Source organism: Corvus hawaiiensis, chromosome 15, assembly GCF_020740725.1.
Source record: "Corvus hawaiiensis isolate bCorHaw1 chromosome 15, bCorHaw1.pri.cur, whole genome shotgun sequence".
Taxonomy (NCBI): domain Eukaryota; kingdom Metazoa; phylum Chordata; class Aves; order Passeriformes; family Corvidae; genus Corvus; species Corvus hawaiiensis.
The window spans coordinates 11191134-11209918 of record NC_063227.1 but is presented as its reverse complement, the minus strand read 5'-3'; the positions used below and the strand labels follow the sequence as shown (position 1 = coordinate 11209918).

Genomic DNA, 18785 nt, shown 5'->3' with positions numbered 1-18785 from the left:
AGGAGTGATTGCTGCAGCAGAGCACACAACCCAATAATTGAGTGCAGAATTGAAGCCACCCAACTTAGCACTGTTTAAAAAATAAAAAAAAAATCCAAGTTTCAACACTGTGGAAGCTTGTTATTAACTTTGTCCTGTTGTGAGAATTTTCCTCTTAAGTCTGCTTGGTTTCCTGAGTTGAGCAAATGCTCTTGAATTCTCTTCAAAGCCATTGAACTCAAGGACCTCAGGCATCAAACGTCCATCAGTGTGGACTTTACTTTTGGATTAGGAGCTGGAGCAGAGCTCCAAGTGGAACTTAACCTTGGCTGCAGTTTTCAGCTGAGGCAAGGCAGTTGCAGCAGTTGCCAGAGTTTTGGTCTGGTCCTGCAGGCTCTCTGTGCATCATAGAGTTTGTGTTGAAATAGAGATGCTGCTGTGTCTCCCCAGTTTCTGATCAGCCTTGGAGCTTTTTGTTCCCTTGCAGTTCTTAAATAGAGGCATTTCAGTAGCTGCCTATTATAACCTGGAGATTTTATTGGTTGTTCAAGTTAGATTTTTGCTATTGAAGTTCAGAAATTCATGGTTGGACGTGGGTTTCACAGCAGTGGCAGTAACCAGGGAATTCCCTGTATCTCAGTGGTCTTATGTTGGCTTTTTTGGATTGGATTTGCATGTGCAAGTCTTGGGTTTTTTATGAACCCATTTCAGGAAAGACCACTTGTTTATTAAAATATGCTTCAAGCAGACTGAACTACATCATCTTAGACATGGTGGCTGTGGTTTTCCTTGCTGTTTGTCTTTTTCAGTACTGATTTATTGTTTTCTTTAAATTTTGAACATTATTGCTTTTGTGTGAAAAAATGCACCTTGATGTCTCCTGACTGGAATGACTTCCTGACTATTAGCAATGTAAATAAATTTCTGATTTCATTTTACTGAAGGCAAGAAGGACACTGATATTTTAGATGTTCTTTCTGCTCCTACATGGCACCAGTGTGATCTCAGCTTCAACAAATGAAACTCATTGTTTATTACAGAGTAAAGACAATTTGATCTTTTTGATGTGGTCTTTAGTCCTAGACAGGCAACCACCTGAAACTACTCTATAGTTTTGTCTGCTGTCAAAACATGCATTTGCTCTTCTTATGACAGTATTTCTTTGAGTTGCTACATTTACAAGAATCTGTGTTATCTAAAGCCCACTAAAGATTAGTTTTTTGTATTCACCTCAGTTGTTGACTTTGGATCAGTGCCCAGAATAATGGCCTGTTGTTGACCTTACTTGGATAACATCTGTGGCACAGGCCCTGAAAGCATTGCTTCTCTTCTTCCTTCAGAATGTTTCAGTGCAACTTCTCATCGCATCCAAGTGCTCTGTGCATGCAGCTGTGCACCCTGGCTGCAGCTTGTGATGGCTTTAATGTTGCCCTGTATCAGTTGTCCCCCTTCTATTCCATCTCTTAAATTGGGCTTGAGGATCTCTGCTGAGCTGCACGTACGTAGCTCTAGTGATAGCCTGTTTGGAACCCAGGTTAAAGTTGTTGTCTGTTGCAGCGACCCTTTGACAGCACACTCAAATCGGAAGGAAATAGGCTAGCGACGTTTCTTAACTATGTAAGTACCTCTCTGTGTCTACTGTCTGGGAGCTTGAAATTTGCAGTTATTCTCATTTAATTTTATAGAAAGATGAGCCAGATGCTTTCAAGCGGTTAGGGACTGGAAATCGTGTGGCCACTTTTTTAAACTATGTAAGTATGATGATCCTTTAGCAGCATCTTATTTACAGCTTGTGCAGTTGGTTATTTGTAGAGATTTCCTGGCATCTAGCAGTAGGGATTTCATTATTCTTTCAGCATCAGGTGCTGTCCCATCTGAATTGATAGAATTCTGGTGGTATGTAACCTCAGAGCAGAAAATTTGAATGTAGTACCCATCTTCTCCTTTTGGCCACTCTACTATGGAATCTTTTACTTAATTGGATTCCATGGGGGAAGAGGAGAATTTGGCATGTTTCTCAAAGGGAAATACTTGGGGTACTCATATGGTATGCTGTTGGAGAACTTGACTATCAGCCACTTAATGTGAGACAGTCATATTTTTCCACCACTGTTTGACAGCTGTGGATGTTGTGGTCTGTCAGCCTCTTCCTCAGCTGTGTGGCAAAGCCAGAGTTGCTCAGCACAGCTGCTGCTTCAACAAACGGAGGGAGGCACAGCTGATAAACTTGGTGTAACTGGGTTACAAGTGCAGATTTGAAAGATTCATTAGTTGCATGCATTATACAGCCCACAGACCATGTACACTGGAATCCTAAACATTGCTGCCACTGGGAATAATGGCCTTGTTTTCACAGTAGTCTTCTGATGCTGTTTTATCTGTGAACCTATACTCATTGTATCTTTAGGATCACCTCATCTTCTGTGTTTAAGATTTGAGTGATATAATTTAAATATTTTGTCACAGAATTTTAAATTTGATGGCTGACATCGTATTTTGAGAGTGAAATGCAGCTCAAAACAGAACCAGAAGCACTTTCAACTTGATATGGCGGGGAGGGAAATAATCTTCAAAACAAGAATTGGAGTAAGATGGGTAGCTGTGAAATATTCTGCTGCAAAGAGATTTTAATTTTAAATTGAGTTAAACTTTATGTTGTTTGCTTCTCAGAATTTTGGACAAGCCTTGATTTAGAAGGAGCAATACACACAATCTCTGCCAGTTGTACATGGTCAAAGGCAATTTGCCCTTGTTTGTCCCATGTAGAACACATAAAACATACATGTACCAACACCCTTACTAAAAACAGTTGGTTGTATGGCTAAGACATAGATATTAGCTTGCAAGGCTGCATGCACATGCTTTCTAGTTGGAAGGGGCAAAAACCCGTGCACCTTTGGCATCTTAAGCCCTTTTATTGTAGGTACCAAGGAGGAGGACACCAGAGTGGTAATTATATCTGCTTTAAACAGAAATCCAAGTCATAATAGGGATTCTGGGGACTTGGGGAGTGTATTAATAGTAGTTTTTATATTTGGTGGGAGCTGGATCTGGCTAATTTGTTTCTTTTCATTAGAATCTGACCCAAGGCTTACTGAATTCAGTGGAAAGATGTTATATTTTTAATGGGAGTGCTCCAGGAACTTTGGTGGGTTTTGAGTCAAGTCTAGAATTTACAATAAATCCATTGTAAATTACTGATGAATTTAATAGGGTTAAATTCATTCCAGTGTGGAAGGGCAAAGCATAAAGATACATGGGGTTTTTTAGAGTCACATAGCTGTAGCTGTTGAAGCTTGAACTGCCTAAAGCACTTGAAATTGCATAAGACTGCTGGTGAGCAGCATAGAAACAGTGCCGAAAGAAGCTTTCTAATAGTTTGTGTAGTTTTTGAAGTGGTTGACCAAGACGCATAAACTAAATTATGAAAATTAGTTCCAAAGGCATGGTTTCAGTTTGAGGAAATGTGGTTTAAGAGACGCTTGTTTTCCTAACTGGATCATAAAGTGGAATGAAATTCTTGAAACCAGCTTACTCTGAAGTCCTCTCTCTTGTTCTAGAGCATTAGCTTATTAACCTTATAGGTACTCAACTTCTAGTGGCTATTTGAAGTAGATGATATATAATCCAGGCAATATATATCTAGACATACATAATCTGGACAAAAGCCTTCAGTTGAAATAAAATTGTTCTACAGCAGGTACTGCTTCTTCTGCACTTCGTGCTGGTTGAAGTGCACCCTCCTCATCAGTGCTGCTTGTAGAGGTGCAAGTCGAAATTTCAGGCCTTGGGACACTTTAGCTTGTGGGACTGTATAAAAAGCCTTGTAAATGGACAATTTGTGGACTTTGTTTTCTCAGATGAGCGATGTAGAAGCTGGAGGAGCGACAGTTTTCCCAGATTTTGGGGCAGCAATATGGCCCAAGAAGGTAAAGTCTGTTTATGTGTTTGGGTTTATTCCTTCTCTCTCCAGTTACTGTCTCTCCCTCTGCACAGTCCGTGTAAAAGTCAGCTGATGTGACAAGTGCACTTCATTGCAGTTATAGTGATCTTGCAGACTTGAGGGCATCTCCATTTGTTGGTATGTATGAAGTGAACAGTTTCTCTGTACAGCTGTTTTTAACAAAGTAAACTTGTGTTCAGTAGACTTCCTCTGTACTCTGAACATGACTGAGTTAGAACAGGACTAAGGGTTTTTTTCATGTGCTGTCTATGATGACCTGTTAAAGTGCTTCCAGCTGCCTGCAGCTGAATCTGTAGGCATCCCCCTCCCCTTACTGTAACCTGCTTATATTGACTAGGTTCTGACTAATCCAGACCTGATCTCGCTTTTCAGGGAACAGCAGTGTTTTGGTACAATCTCTTCAGAAGTGGTGAGGGGGATTATAGAACAAGACATGCAGCTTGTCCAGTACTAGTAGGGTGTAAATGGGGTAAGTAATACTTTTTTAGGAACAAAACCTGAAGGAAGGTTCATGTATGTAAAGCTGGGGATATACTGACCTCTTATAAAAGCATTTAGTAACCTGGGTGTTGCCATTTCAACTACTGGAGTCATTTGGCTATAATGAAATTTCCTGCTATTGATCTCATGAAGTGTTAAGCAGCTGCATTGTTCAGCTATAGCTTTTCTAGTGAGTTTTTGTATCAATGGCAGCACAAAGTGTAAGACTATCACTGGGTTTGTGTAACGTATTGTCTCGGTTTTGAAAGACAGGTGTCTGCTAAGGAAGGCAGAAGCCCCCCTTGAAGTGGCAGATATAACCCCTTTTCCCTCTGAGTTATTATATTATGAAATCAAGGGCCTTTAGGCAAAGATGTGGGAAATAGGAATAACAGCTCTTTTTTATATATATATATATATATATGTGTGTGTGTATATAACCAGTCAAACAAAACAACAATAACTATGGCAGTAACAGCAAACAATCACAAACCCAGTGCCAGCCTTCTCGGCTGTCAGGCCCTTTCCCCTTGGGTGCAGTTCCGCTCGCAGCCGGCAGGGGCGCTGGCGGCTCCCGGTGAGTAGGGCAGGTGCGATGGTTCCCCCGCGGCTGCAGGGGGCGCTCCGGAGCGAGCTCGGGGAGCACGCGGCACCGGTGCCCCGGGATCCCGGGAAGGGATGGAACAAAGGCTTCACAAACCCCTGGGCAGCCGATCCCGGACTCTCAGGAACGGCAGGCTGGAGCGGCAGGCACAAACACAAATCCCGGGTGGCAGACGAGATGTATCCAGATGGGAGAACCCCACGGAGGCCCACACAGGCAAGGAGTGCATGGCTACAACGCAGCGAAAGCTCGAAGCAGCAGCAGGGCAGGGCGGCCACAGCCTGGCCTCCAGCAGGGCAGGGAAAGCGGCTTTGGGATCCCGGTGTTACTTCCAGCAGAAGAAGAAAAAAAAAACCGGCCAAGATGAGGAAACCGCAGCTCCTTTCTCTGCAGATCTTCTCTCCAGACGCTCAGAGCGAACTGACCCCACATCCGGGTGTAGACAAAGGAGTAGCCAGGCCTGCCCCACCCCCCTTTTTGTCTTTCTTAAGTACAGCTATTTGTCCCCTAGCAACATGCCTATGGGAGAAAATTCCTTTAATAGGAAAAAAACTAAAACTAAACTAAAACCCCAACACGTATCAGCATCAGAATGACTTGAATTATCACTTGGGTAGAATCGGGTCTGTTCCTACAAAGATCTGTGCACAGTTAAAGCTGCAAAAGGATGAGAGCTCCTTGCAAGGTAAATGGGAGTCTCTGGGCACTAGGAATTTCTGCTTCCTGCTGAAACCTTCTCAAGCTTCATGTTACCTATTCCCGTACCTATATTCCCCCAGCCTCCAAGTTATTCCCCTGGAGTGCCAGAGCATGTTGACTGTCAGTGATACCAGCCCCAAAATACACTGCTCTGTTAGTGTTGCCTCCAGAACTGTGCATTGCAGAAGATGCTTTCTTTCCCAGGCTTTTGCATCTTTCTGTGTATTTTCCCTTGGGTGAGTAGAGAAGTATAAACATGGATCCCCAAACTGAGAGATTTTATGTAAAGTATCCATCCAGGTTGTGATGATACCCACACTGGGTACATGGTGATAACTAATTCCAGTTCCCTGTTTCCACAGTTTCAAACAAATGGTTTCACGAAAGAGGAAATGAATTCTTAAGACCTTGTGGGAGAACTGAGGTTGACTGAACTCCAGCCTGCTACAGACCTTTGTTTGTGTCTCCTTTTCTACTGTTGTTTGTTCCAGTTCATTTCTAAGAAATGATCCATCTTTTTCTCCAAGAGTCCTGGCACTTTACAACAAAAGAACAATAAAATATGTAACACCCATGAAAGAAAGCATTGTACACATCCTTGTGTTTTGGTTGCAGTTATTTCCATATTTCTCCTGCCTTCCTCCCTAAAGTCTTCCTCTCTAGTGGTGGTGCAAACAGTGCTGTGAGCAATTCTGTTTGTTTGGGTGCTTGGTCTTGTGCCTTTTGTACCTCAGAAGATTTAAATGTTAAATATTTCTTTGAACCAAAGTTGGTTTTTTTAAAAAGTTTTGTGTACATGTTGATTTTATTGTATTTCTATGGATCACAAGTTTTAAAGCAAAAATAAATGTTCTTTCCATAAAGTGATTATCTATTTGAAGTCCTTGATTGGTGCATCAGTGTTTGGTTTTAGGGAACAGTGGGCCTTTACTTTTTCCTCTGAGGGCTTGTTGCCTTGTTGCCCTTTTCCTGTAGAAAATACATCATGGTTTTGCATAGTGTTTTGTCTAAAACTCCAGTACACAAGACAGAACTGTTGCACCTTCTCCTGAAACTGGAAGGATGTAATTTGTGTATTGAAACTATAATGTGTCCTGGGAGCAGAGAGGCTGCACATTTTGTGCCAGTGGCAGCTGTGGTCTCAGTGTTTCACACTTATGAGAAGCCTTGTCCTGTGGTGTTAACTCTCCTTTTGTGGGGTGCTTTTTTTGACACAAGCAGTTAAAAAAATCTGAAGCCTTTCAAGAATGTTGGTAGCCTTGACAATCTCTGATTCTAAAAGCAGGTATCTGCTGATGAAACAGTGTTTTTCCCACAGGAGTACCTGAACTCAGCACATATGGAAATCAGTAGGATGTTCTGCAAGCGAATCTTAATCTCCTTTTGTAGACTGGAGGAGGGTTTTGTCATGCCCTTCAGACAGGCTGGCAATAATCCTGCCCTGTGATCCTCCTTTGCCCTTTTGCTCTATTAACATGTGAGTGTTGGCCCTAAGCCAACACGTGGAGGACTGAAAGGAAGTCCCATTTCTGAATTATTTATGAAGAAATGAGAGTTAATTGCTGAAAAAAAGAGGCAAAAGTTATGGTGAAACAGTTAAATGTTTCAGAAGTGTAGGAACTTGGTGTTAGTAGCAGGCTGTGTAGGTGCATTGACTGGATCTTTCCCTGGCTGTGTGTCGTTTGGGCCTGACTTCATGGGACTATGGATGACTGCAGGTGAACTGAAAGCCAGAACTGGTAATGGCTGTACAACCAGAAGCTAGTGCTTAAAGACATGCTTGGGTGATAGTTAATGTACCAATGCATGGAACTGGCTTGAGAAAGTGAAAGAAACTTCAATTGCACTGAAACATCTGCTTGCAGTCAGGGTTGTCATATGACCAAGGCTGGTTTGCTTTGTGCTTCTGCATTGCCCTGTGTTGTGCAAAGACAGAGTGAGGTAAAGCTTGAAACAGGTTTTGGGCAGGGTTAGAAGCAATTCCCCTGCTGTCCTCTTAGGAGAGACTTGTGCAACAGAAGAGTTTTACATATTAGATATAATAAATGTCATCAATTTATTCTATCAGTATTAAAACAATGTGGCTCAGCAATGTATCTTCATGTGCTCTTGTATTTTATATGTGAAAAATTGATGAATTTGAGGGTTATTGCTTCATTTAGATGCAGCATGTACCTGTACTCACTAAAGCTTTAATTTTTCTGTTAAACATGCACAACTGATTGAAGAGAGAGGCCTTGCATTGTCCAGGCAGAGACTTGCTGAGCTTAAGTTGTTAATAATACTGAAATGAGAATCTAGACTGGTAACTAAGCTTTGTGTGAATACTTACAGCAGGTAGCTATAGGACCTGCAATATTTTTTTCCTAAAGGCTTTGAAGACCCAGCACAGCAGAGCTCAATAGCTGCTCTTTAATCTCCCAGTGCACTCCTTTGCTTGCCATGAATTTTGTGATTGCTGGCTGGCTGTTCAGAATATCTCACTATTGACCTCCAGTTTTCTTAGTAAAATGTCTCAATGTAACGTAAACTTGGGAAATAAGGAATTTTGCTTTGTAACAAAGTATTCAATGTGTGACAGTCTTGCAGATGTGAAGAAGTGACCATGAGCCAAAGCCCCAGCCTCTGGCTGGAACATTCTGGGTTTCAGGGGAAGGAAGAGGAACCTACTTAGACTTTGTCAACGTGGTATGTTGACAGATAAAGTTCACATCAGGACTCTGGCCAGAAACTGCACATCCCATTTCTGAAATAGCACAGTTGGCTGGGAAATACCATTGTTAACTGTGTGTTATCATACTGAACTTCTAAAGATAATTTTAGTTGCTTGTTTTCTCTGGGAAAAATCTTATTCTGTCTTCTCAGTTGTCTTTGACCTTGCTCCCTGTCTCAGTTTTGAAAGACAGGTGTCTGCTAAGGAAGGCAGAAGCCCCCCTTGAAGTGGCAGATATAACCCCTTTTCCCTCTAAGTTATTATATTTTGAAATCAAGGGCCTTTAGGCAAAGATGTGGGAAATAGGAATAACAGTTCTTTACTATATACATACATATATATATATATATATATATATATATATATATATGTATATAACCAGTCAAACAAAACAACAACAACTCTGGCAGTAACAGCAATCACAAACCCAGTCCCAGCCTTCTTGGCTGTCAGGGTATTTCCCCTCGGGTGCAGTTCCGCTCGCAGCCGGCAGGGGCGCTGGCGGCTCCCGGTGAGCAGGGCAGGTGCGATGGTTCCCCCGCGGCTGCAGGGGGCGCTCCGGAGCGAGCTCGGGGAGCACGTGGCACTGGTGCCCTGGGATCCCGGGAAGGGATGGAACAAAGGCTTCACAAACCCCTGGGCAGCCGATCCCGGACTCTCAGGAACAGCAGGCTGGAGCGGCAGGCTGGAGCGGCAGGCACAAACACAAATCCCGGGTGGCAGACGAGATGTATCCAGATGGGAGAACCCCACGGAGGCCCACACAGGCAGGGAGAGCATGGCTACAACGCAGCAAAAGCTCGAAGCAGCAGCGGGGCAGGGCGGCCACAGCCTGGCCTCCAGCAGGGCAGGGAAAGCGGCTTTTTGGGGGTCCCGGCGTTGTTTCCAGCAGAAAGAAAGAACGGCCGGAAAAAAAAAAAAAAAAAAAAAAAAAAAAAAAAAAAAAAAAAAAAAAAAAAAAGCAGCAGCTCCTTTCTTTGCAGCTTCTCTCTCCCAAAGCTGAGAGCAAACTGACCCCACACCCAGGTGTAGACAAAGGAGTAGCCAGGCCCGCCCCACTCCCCTTTTTGTCTTTCTTAAGTACAGCTATTTGTCCCCTAGTAACATGCATATAGGAGAAAATTCCTTTAACAGGAAACAACTAAAACTAAACTAAAACCCCAACACTCCCATCTAAAGTAGGAGGCAATGAGTGTGGATGCAGAATTGCTTGAATGCCAAGCTGCTTTTGGTGCTGTGTGCAGGATTTGCTTACTGCTAATCTGATCTGAAGAGTAATAGATAATAAATATAATAATTTGAGAGAAAAGAGCATATGTGGCTTTTTTTTGTGAGATTCAGGAACCTCCCAAGCATATTTGTGTAGTCTGTTGCATTATACTCCCTATTCTGTCTCCTATCATTGTAGAAGATGAACAGAATATGGCAGTTAGCCTAAATTTAAGCCTATGGGACAGTTCTTAGACCTAAAAGAAGTTTCAAATGCTGGAGCAAATCAGCCTTTCTGCATCTAGGTACACAGAGTTCCTGCCAGTATATTACTGGTAAGGGAAGTACTTAAGTCTTGTTGAGACTGAAATGGTTTTTCTCCTGACATCATGTATGCTCTTCTTTATTTCATAGGGTTTAAGTACTTAGCACAGATACTGACATACACTGCAAAGGCTGAATCTGGACCAGTGGCTACCAGTCACTTTGAAGTGCTTTGGATCTTTTCTGGCCACATCTGGTGGAATTAGCTGGAGATGAGGTTGTTACAATCCAGCTTAGACCCAGGAAAGCAAAGCAAGCTAAGTCTCTGAGCATAAACCAGAAAGAAGGTTCAAAATATTCCCAGAAATGAGAGTAAAACCAAACGTGGTTAGATGTTGTTGCTAAAAAATGGATGTATTTTATTTAATAGTAAAAGAGGCAAAGAGAAGGGAGGAGAAAAGGAAGAGAGAAAGAAATAGAAAAAAGAAGTGTGCGTGGGGGGTGGGGGAACAGGGAGAGGTGACAGGGGTTAGGTGGAAGCATATCACCCATCTGAGGGTCCCAATGATGTCTTGTTGCTCCCCTCCATCTGGTGTGCTGGTGGTGAGGGTCCCCCGTCACCGCTGTGGCCACGCCACTACAATGCTGCCACACGCCATGCCACGCTGCCACACCACATGCCCAAGAGTACAGAACTCTGTGAATTAATGTATACTTTGGGCCAGGTGGGAACACCCACGTGTCTTTCTTGCAGGGGCTAGCTTGACACACTGTCCTTGCAGCACTGAGGGTCTGTTGCATCATCTCTGGTGCAGGGTCTGGGGACCCCTTTGAGGGGGGCCCCTGTGATGGGCCATGTCACCCCCTCCTGCTGTGGATAAGCTTCCTCCCCCCTGGTGAGGACCCCTCAGCTGGGCTCCTCTGCACAGTTGGAGGATGGGCAGTCACTGCGCCTCTTATCAGAGGCGTTTCCAACACACACCCAAAGCCTCTCCTCCCTCCTGCCTTTTGGTGGAGAGTCTGTGCAAGCCTGGCAGCTGATAGCCCTGGGGCTGTGGTCCTCATCTTGGAGGTGTTAAGCTTGTGCTTTGTGAATGTTCCCAGCCCTGAGTTGTTACTTTATCTTATCTTCATCAGTGAGAGGTGTAAGGCCTCAGTCAGGGCCCCATTCAGGGTGCGGTAGTCTTCTCTGCAGCTTTTGGAATACAGTTTTAAAAGTCCTTTAAGAAAATGTTTAAGTCATAAAATATAATATTTCAGTCTCTGACAGAGGTCTGCAAAGTGCTGCCCTGTATGACAGATACTGGTGAAGGCAGACAGCATATGAGCTCTTATGGAAAGATGGTTTCTTATCTCGTGTAGCTTTTGTAGTCATAGGAAGAACAACCACACCCAGTCCATGCCAGTAATCCACATCCTGAATGCTGCTCAGGTGGATATATACTGTGTCACTGAGCAGTTGTGCAGCCCTCCAGCTGGGTTGGGAAATCACCCAAAATATTCATGTTCAGCTGAACAGACTCAGTGAAGTGCTTATCATCTTTTTACCTGCATTAGAAATTAATTCTCATTCCTGTTACAGTAGAACAGCATGTGAAAACCATCAGTCTAATCACCTTAGATGGAAAAACTGGCATCCAGGCTGAAATGTGTAGTGGGAGTGGTGAAAGGGTCTGGCTGGGATGGACATGGGAGGCTGTGTAAGCCCTGGCAGGGAGCAGGTGATGTGCTCTGCTTAGAGGGGGATCACATTTGTGCTATACAAGACAGTTCTGTACCTTGGCTGAGCTATGGACTCCCTAATGCAGGAAGAGGAAGGGTCCTTTTTCAGTGATGCTAAGTTGTATTTGAGAGGAGGGTGGTGCATGTGTGTGTGTAAAAGGCAGCCTAGGATATAGCTGTCCTCCAAGCCTCTTCTTTCTGTTATTCCTGCACCCTGAGATGGAGCTGGGCTGGCTCAGCACAGCAGGTGACCTGTCATTAAAGCCAGGCAGTTCATGCCCAAAACTTACCTCTGCTTGGTAAGGATTTACCCAAAGACAGACTTTGCAAAGCCCTGGGAGAAATGCCCCCCAGGTATTCTCTAGCTTTCAGAGATGGCTGTTGGCTTGAGCATACACATCAGGATCTTTCTTTTGAAATTCCTGACGAGGCCTTGAGAGAAAGTCAAGGATAAAACCAAACTGCTCACTTAATGTTAGGATCAGATGGGTCAAAACCCACTACATAGATGAAGAATTATTTTTCCTTGAAATCTCTTCTTCTCTTATGCTCTAAGGGCTCTCAGCTGCATCAGCAGCGTGAAGGGGAACTAGGGTTATGGTGCCCTGAGGTCTCGTGGCAGCACCTCACTCTGTGTGTGCAGTGTGACCCAGCAAGCTCTTCGCCATGGGGAAGGAGAGAAAGGAGGCTGGTTGCAGTTTAGGTTTCCAGCTGCTGGAGCAGGTGGGCAGTGGCAGCTGTGGGGATGTGACATGCAGGTGGGCAGCCCCACGGCTGCAGCTTGTGGCTCAGGTTAAACTCCTGCCCACGTGTTCTGCTGTGGATCTTTGTGCAGCCCAGCTACCAAAAGCAGCTGTGTAGCTGCTGTTTGTTGACTAAGGAGAATAAGCTGTTTGGCAGTGTGTAGTTTTGTGCTAGAAAGATACTTTATCAGGTGTTTTGCATCAAGATTTGGGTCAGAAATAGCAGACCTCATGTTCTGATTTAAAGGACAGGTGTCTGCCAAGGAAGGCAGGAACCTCCCTTGGAATGGAAAATGTGTCCCCCATCCCTCCAAATTATTATAACTTTGAAATTACAGGGCTTTCAGGCAAAGATAGGGGAAAAGGAATAACAGTTCTTTACTAGTATATATACGTACAACAAGGCAAACAACCACCACCACCAGCAGCGACTACGAACAAAAGCAGAAACCCAACAACAGCCTTCTCTCGGCTGTCGAGCACCTTCCCCGTTGGTGCAGTTCCGGTCACAGCCGGCAGGGGCGCTGTTGGCTCCTGGCCGGGCAGGGCGGGTGCGATGATTCCCCCGCGGCTGCAGGGGGCGCTGTGGTGCGAGCTCGGCCGCCTCTGTGCAGTGGGGAATGGCGGGCGGGCCCGCGGGAGAGAGAGAAAAGGGGATTCCTTTGCAAACCCCCAGGGGCAGCTGGTCCTGGTGCCCCTCCAGGTGGCGAAATGGGCTGCAGCAGGAACTTCAGGGCAGCTGGAACGGCAGGGACGAGCAGACTCCGGGGTGGCAAACAAAATGTAGCAGAAACTCCACAGCCATAGCAGAAACTGTGGGAGCTTGGGTAGACATGGGGTATCAGGTTAAAATATAGCAAAAAACCTGAAGTAATGGCAGAAGACAGTGGGGCTGGGCAGCGGCAGCCAGGCTCCCGCAAGCAGCCAGGAGAGGCTGCCTTGGAGGGGCTTGGGGTCCCACGTGTTCCCCTGGGGCACCCCAATAGATGGTGAGGGTCTTTTACCAGTGAGGTTGGGTGTTGATAAGGTCCCAGTTCAACAGCTGCTCTTATGAGCAAAGACTCACCCACGGTAGGAGAAGCAGTGGGAGGACGAAAGCTCTGCAGTGGCAGCGAATCCTCTGGGGAGCAATGGTCCAGCACTAAACCCCACCTGTCTCCACTCCGATCCCGAGAGGGAGCAAGGAGCCAAGCCCAGCCCCTCACCCCCCAGCCAAAATCTCGTGGTACTTCTGCCCTTTCCAAGAGAAAACCCCCCAGCTAACAGAGTAGCCAGCTGCACCTTCCCCCTCCTCCTCCTCCTCCCAGCCACATCTTTTGTTCTCTTAAGTACCGGTCATTATCATCTTTTAGGCAACAAATGGGACAAAATTCCCTGAGAGAAAAGGAAAAATCCTAACCTCCAACGCCTCAGGGTAATATCAGGTGTTTCTGACTTCTTGTTTCATGAGAAGCTTGAGAAGTATTTATGAAATTATCCTTTTTTTTCCCCCTGAAAAGAGCAGGGTTCTGCCCATTTCCTCATACTGTGATAAGGGATAGGCTTTGGGGGCAGCACTGCCTCTATCTTTGCTTAGCTTACCCTTGCAACATCCTTGTACTTCTACTTCCTGGCGTTTCAGCTCACAGATGATGAAAAGGAGAAGGCGAGTTTCACTTCATTGGCATATTGGTGCACTTTGTTGAAAAACAGGATACCTCAGTCTAGGCAGGGTCATATCTGACCACAGGCTTGAATGGGGGGTTTCTCCTCAATGTTCTCTGCTTCAGGCCCTCACCTGCAAAGCAGACACTGGACTCAAGGATGCCTTTTTGCCTCATGCTCCAGTGTGGAGGTGGGATCCCTGCAACTTCTGAAACTTGAGGATGATGTAAAATTATATAGGAGTGAGCTGGGTGAACACCAGCATCCCCTTGTGTGGTTGCTGATTGTTTAGGCTGTTAGGCACTTCATCATTCCTTATAGCTGCAGAGGATATTGCTGTCCATGTCTGCGAAGATGATGGAAGATTTATGTATCCCATTGCGCATTCAGACCTGATGAGACCTGATGAACTTTCTGAATTTTCTCTGCTTGGCTGGGCTGCGGTGGAGTGACTCACCTGCTGAGGTTCAGCAATCCTGTGACCATATCCATTTGTGGACCTGGACAAAGTTTCCAAGGGATTCATCGCCTGGAAGAGGAGCTGGCTGATCCTGGCACTTATTCCACCTTCTACAGAAGATGAGTTGGGTCCATGGAGCTCGTTCCTCTGGCCCTGGAGCAGCTGTGTGTGATTTGGTTTGCGAGTGGAAGCTGCAGTCAGCTGTGACCATTACCCACCTGCACTCCAGGTGTGCACCAGCCCCAGTGGTATTGTGAAAAACAAGGTTCACCCTCCTGTGAGAATTTAAAAAGTTTAATATAAAGACAATAAGAGACACATAAAATAAAGCAAAGAGGTAATGGCCGGTTGCCTTGGCACTCTGCCAAGAGCACACCTGATGCTCGAGGTGAGTCCTTTTTATACCATTTTCTTTATATGCATGTTCTTTATGCATATTCAAACTTTTCCAGGAACTGTTCTGCATGGCCACTCCTTGGTTCCACCTTTTTAGAGCATGCGCATTTCTGTGCCTTGAGGTTTTATTTCTTTTGATTCTTGGGCCTGGGCTCGTTGGGTGAGAGTTGATAGTAGAGTGGGCCTCTTAATTTCTCCAGACAGTCAGGGCTGATTGCAGCTTTGGGCCTTTTTGCCCCCCGGGCAGAGCAGTGATAGTGGCTGTCGGACTCTCCTGGCCACCCGTTCTCCGGGTGGAGTAGCCTTTGGGCCCTTTTGTTCCCTGGACAAAGTGTTGATTAGCAGCTTCTCGGGCCTCATCCTCTGTTCGCTTGGAGGTTATCTTACTTGTTCACACTTGCTAATATTCTTGCTAAAAAGAAAGAAAACTACATCCACACAGCAAAAGCATTTCTAACATTATATAATATTCACCTTAATACTTGCGAGAAGCCAATATTATGATATGCGTTTATAACATTATCACTGAGCTCTCTGTGAAGGGTGCAGCCACTGCTGCTGCACCATGGGTAGGCTGGCAGTGAGAGCTCACCTCCTCCTGCTACAGTATGGTTTTGTTTGTTTCTGCACTGATTTCCTCCACTGTAATTTTGAGTGGGCACAGTCAAGTGAAATGTTTCTGACTCAATGAGGTATGGAAATCTGTGAGCCTTAATACCATCTGTGGCCTTAGGCTGTCACTTCCTAACAAGTGTTAATTTATTCATGTTCTCAGCTCTCACTTTGCCCCCACATATGTATTTTGGTGGGAGAAACACTGCAAAACGTGTCACTCACCCATAACTGCAGGATGGATGCAATTGCTGGCTATGGTGTCCCCAGCCTGCAGGATATCACCCTGCTAATATGGAGTCAAGTCTGGGTCTTGCAGGTGTGAGAGATGAGGTAATATTTTGCTGCAGACAAAAGCTTATTAGGTAAAAGAATGAAAGTTGTTGGTTCTATGTGTTGTTCTTTATGGTTTGAATTTGTTCTAGTTAATTTGGTGGGTGTTGCTGTGAGCTGGGAGAGGGGCAGGGCTGAAGACAGGACCAAAAAAAGAAGGAGGGTGAGAGGGGAGGAGACAGAAAAGTAGGTGATCGGGAGAGAATGTAAGTTCCCGAGTACCCATCCAATGGGAAAGGGGACAGGGACCGCCCCCGGCCGCGAAAGGGTATAAAAAGTTGCCATTTTGTTGGGAGGGGGTGTGTGTGTTTGGAGCTCGTCAGAGGAGGTATGCACCTGGTTCAGCTGAATCATTACAAAAAAAGTTTTCTTTTGCGACTTTGTCCCCATTTAAATTGTATCTGAAAGTTAGTTTATTTCTAACACAGGTGTCCTTCTTTACCATGCAAGGGCTTAGTGTGTTTCTAGCATGGCTTTCTCCAGCTCCTCTAGCAGCTGGGAATACATGCTTGTATTCTGGACGTGTTGGTTACAGTTGGATCCCACCTTCTCTGCAGCTCAGCCTCTCAGGGGTTGCTCCAGTTCAGCTTAGAAGGAGGGAGCTGTTTCAAATTAGCAAAGAGTCTGAGGTAATGGAGCTCTTATTCATGTAGTTTTACCACTGCCAAAATAAATGATGAAAACCTCTTAGCAAGCCCATTGGCCAGCTGAGGCTCTGCTTACTGACCCACCCCCTCCACCCCCCTAAAGATGTTCCATACGCAGAGAAGAACCAGCTGGGTACAGCGGCCTGGTCTGACACATTTTTGGGCACTGTTACAGTGTGGAAATGTCCTACTATGTCACATTCAAGCCAGAAAGAGTTTGTACATCACATAATTCATTTAAAAGAAACTATTTCTGCATTGACATGTTGTCTAGAAATTCAGACTGCTTAATGACTCAGGTTTGTACCTGAGTAAGATGAGCATCTGAATTGTTACACACTCCCAGCTTTGAATATTCCTTCCCACAAGAGCTTCACGGTGACTGCACTGCCTGTGACAGAAGAACACTGACAAAAAAGCCCTTTGAGTAAGAAGGTTTGCACAGGCTGCCTTGCTGTGGTTTTCATCTCTGTGCTTTGCTCTGAGTAAATGATAGCTTAGGTTTTCAAGAAAATTAGCCTGGGTTTACTCACAGGAAAGAGGAAATGACAAGCTCAAGCTGGTTTTGAAGCGGTACAGAGGAAACATTTGTACAACTTTGAGTGCATTTAAAGGTGGAGGGGAGCAGCTGTGGACTGCATCCTCGGTAAGCAGAACCACATCTTGTAGCACCAAGTGACATTACAGCAGTGTATCATGTGTCCAAGGTCCTTAAGCTGTTGTGGACTAACCAGAACCCCACAGCAGCACTCCCAGGAATGGAGTCAGTGCTAATGGAAGATTTGGCATGAGTTCAAAGTAATATTCCCATCCTTGGTATTTGTCCCCAGTGGCCCCAGGCAGGCAAAGCAGGCAAAGGAGATTCAAGGAGAATCACCCCTGTAAGTACCAGACCTTTGTTTCTGCGAACGATTTAATGATGAAATGCCATTTTTAAGTTGTATCTGGGAAGCCACAAATTTGAAGCTCCACACAGATCAGAAGCTTCTTACTAACCCTCATGCAAGCAGTGCCTCTTTTTGACACTTGGCATTCAGTTCTGCCAAGGTGCTGCTCTGGCTGGTTGCACTTTCATGTCTTTCAGAAATAGCAGTTCTGAGTTCAGGAAGCCTGAAGTGTGTCTTGTACTCAGCTGGGAAGTTGGATTTTACAAACCTGAGTCTAGAGCAGGACAGGGTGTTTCCAGGAGTGTTCCTCTCCCTCATATCTCCTGGGTATTTTAGTCCAAGATTTGACTTCATCTTCCAGCACTGCCCTGGTCCTGCCTTCCTGGTGGGATGCTGCCAGATGGGGTTTGTCTCACTCAGTGCCAGGTGCCTCCTTAGGGAAGAGGAAGGATGCAGACACTGATGGAACAGCAAATAGCTTGGAAAATACCCCTCCCTCCATTAGATCAGAAAAGGCAGAATCAGGCTGGGGTGAACAAGTGCACAGTGGTCCGCTTAACTGTGAACAAACCTCTTCTTCACTTTTCATGGCTGTTCTGTGGCAGCTATCTGGTTTTTACTGAACCAGCATAAAAATTACTGCAAGAGCTGACAGCAGATAAAACAGGCCAGGAAGATTTTTGTCTCTAAGAATTCTTGCCTAAAGGTAGTGCAACATGGGATGTTGCTGCATGAAGAAACCATCATCAGGCACTACATATTCTCTAAGAAATGCCCCAGCACAGCTCTGGGGCTCGATATACAGATAAAGGCAATTGCATCTTCCACCCCATCAGTTACACAGCTCAGCACTTCTCAGTGTCAAGACCGGGGTGTGTGGAGCCAGTTGTGCAACCGAGGTGATTGGGGAGTTGGCTAACACCCACCGAGCCCGGCAGGGCTGAGCAGCTGCACCTCATATTTCAGAAGGGCCTCTGTCCTGTGAACCCCCCCAGAGCTGCCCTAGCAGCACTGTGCTAATTCTACTTTTTTTCTAAATATTTGTCAGGTTAAATCCCTTATGTGTCCTAGACCTCAGAGATGCCCAAGAAATCCCTTTCTCAAAGAAAGGATTTACCCAGCCACACTTGTGTTATCAGAAAAACTTCCTAAGCTATTAATACATAACAGCCCCTGTTACCTGGACATTTGACCCATCTAAATTCTGTTTTGTTAAGTCACAATGAGTTTGCAACTTGGGTTTAATCCTATGGAAAATAATAATTTGGGAAATTCTTCAGAGACAGCACTGTCAAACAGTTCCCCTTGCCCAGGCTTGACCATGGCTGGCTCTGAAGCCACCGTTGAGGTGTCCCCTGCTTGTCCTCTGTATGTGCCACCAGCTCGTGCTCAGGCTGCCACGTAGCTGCAAGTGTGGCTCGAGAGCCGT

General features: G+C 45.2%; 1 protein-coding gene across 5 annotated transcripts in view; it reads left to right on the top strand.

The window, feature by feature from the left end:
• The window catches only part of P4HA2 (prolyl 4-hydroxylase subunit alpha 2), a 28124-nt gene extending 21531 nt beyond the window's left edge, over window positions 1-6593 (top strand). For 2 of the 5 annotated variants that reach the window (XM_048319920.1, XM_048319919.1), the window contains 3 exons: window positions 3840-3908; window positions 4316-4412; window positions 6089-6593. In XM_048319920.1, coding sequence (XP_048175877.1) covers window positions 3840-3908; window positions 4316-4412; window positions 6089-6159 — 237 coding nt within the window. In that variant the 3' untranslated portion in view covers window positions 6160-6593. Of the gene's footprint in view, window positions 1-1536; window positions 1597-1664; window positions 1731-3839; window positions 3909-4315; window positions 4413-6088 lie in introns of all 5 variants that reach the window. The other 3 variants (XM_048319921.1, XM_048319917.1, XM_048319918.1) reach the window with 3 other exon arrangements.
• Window positions 6594-18785: the final 12192 nt, after the last annotated feature.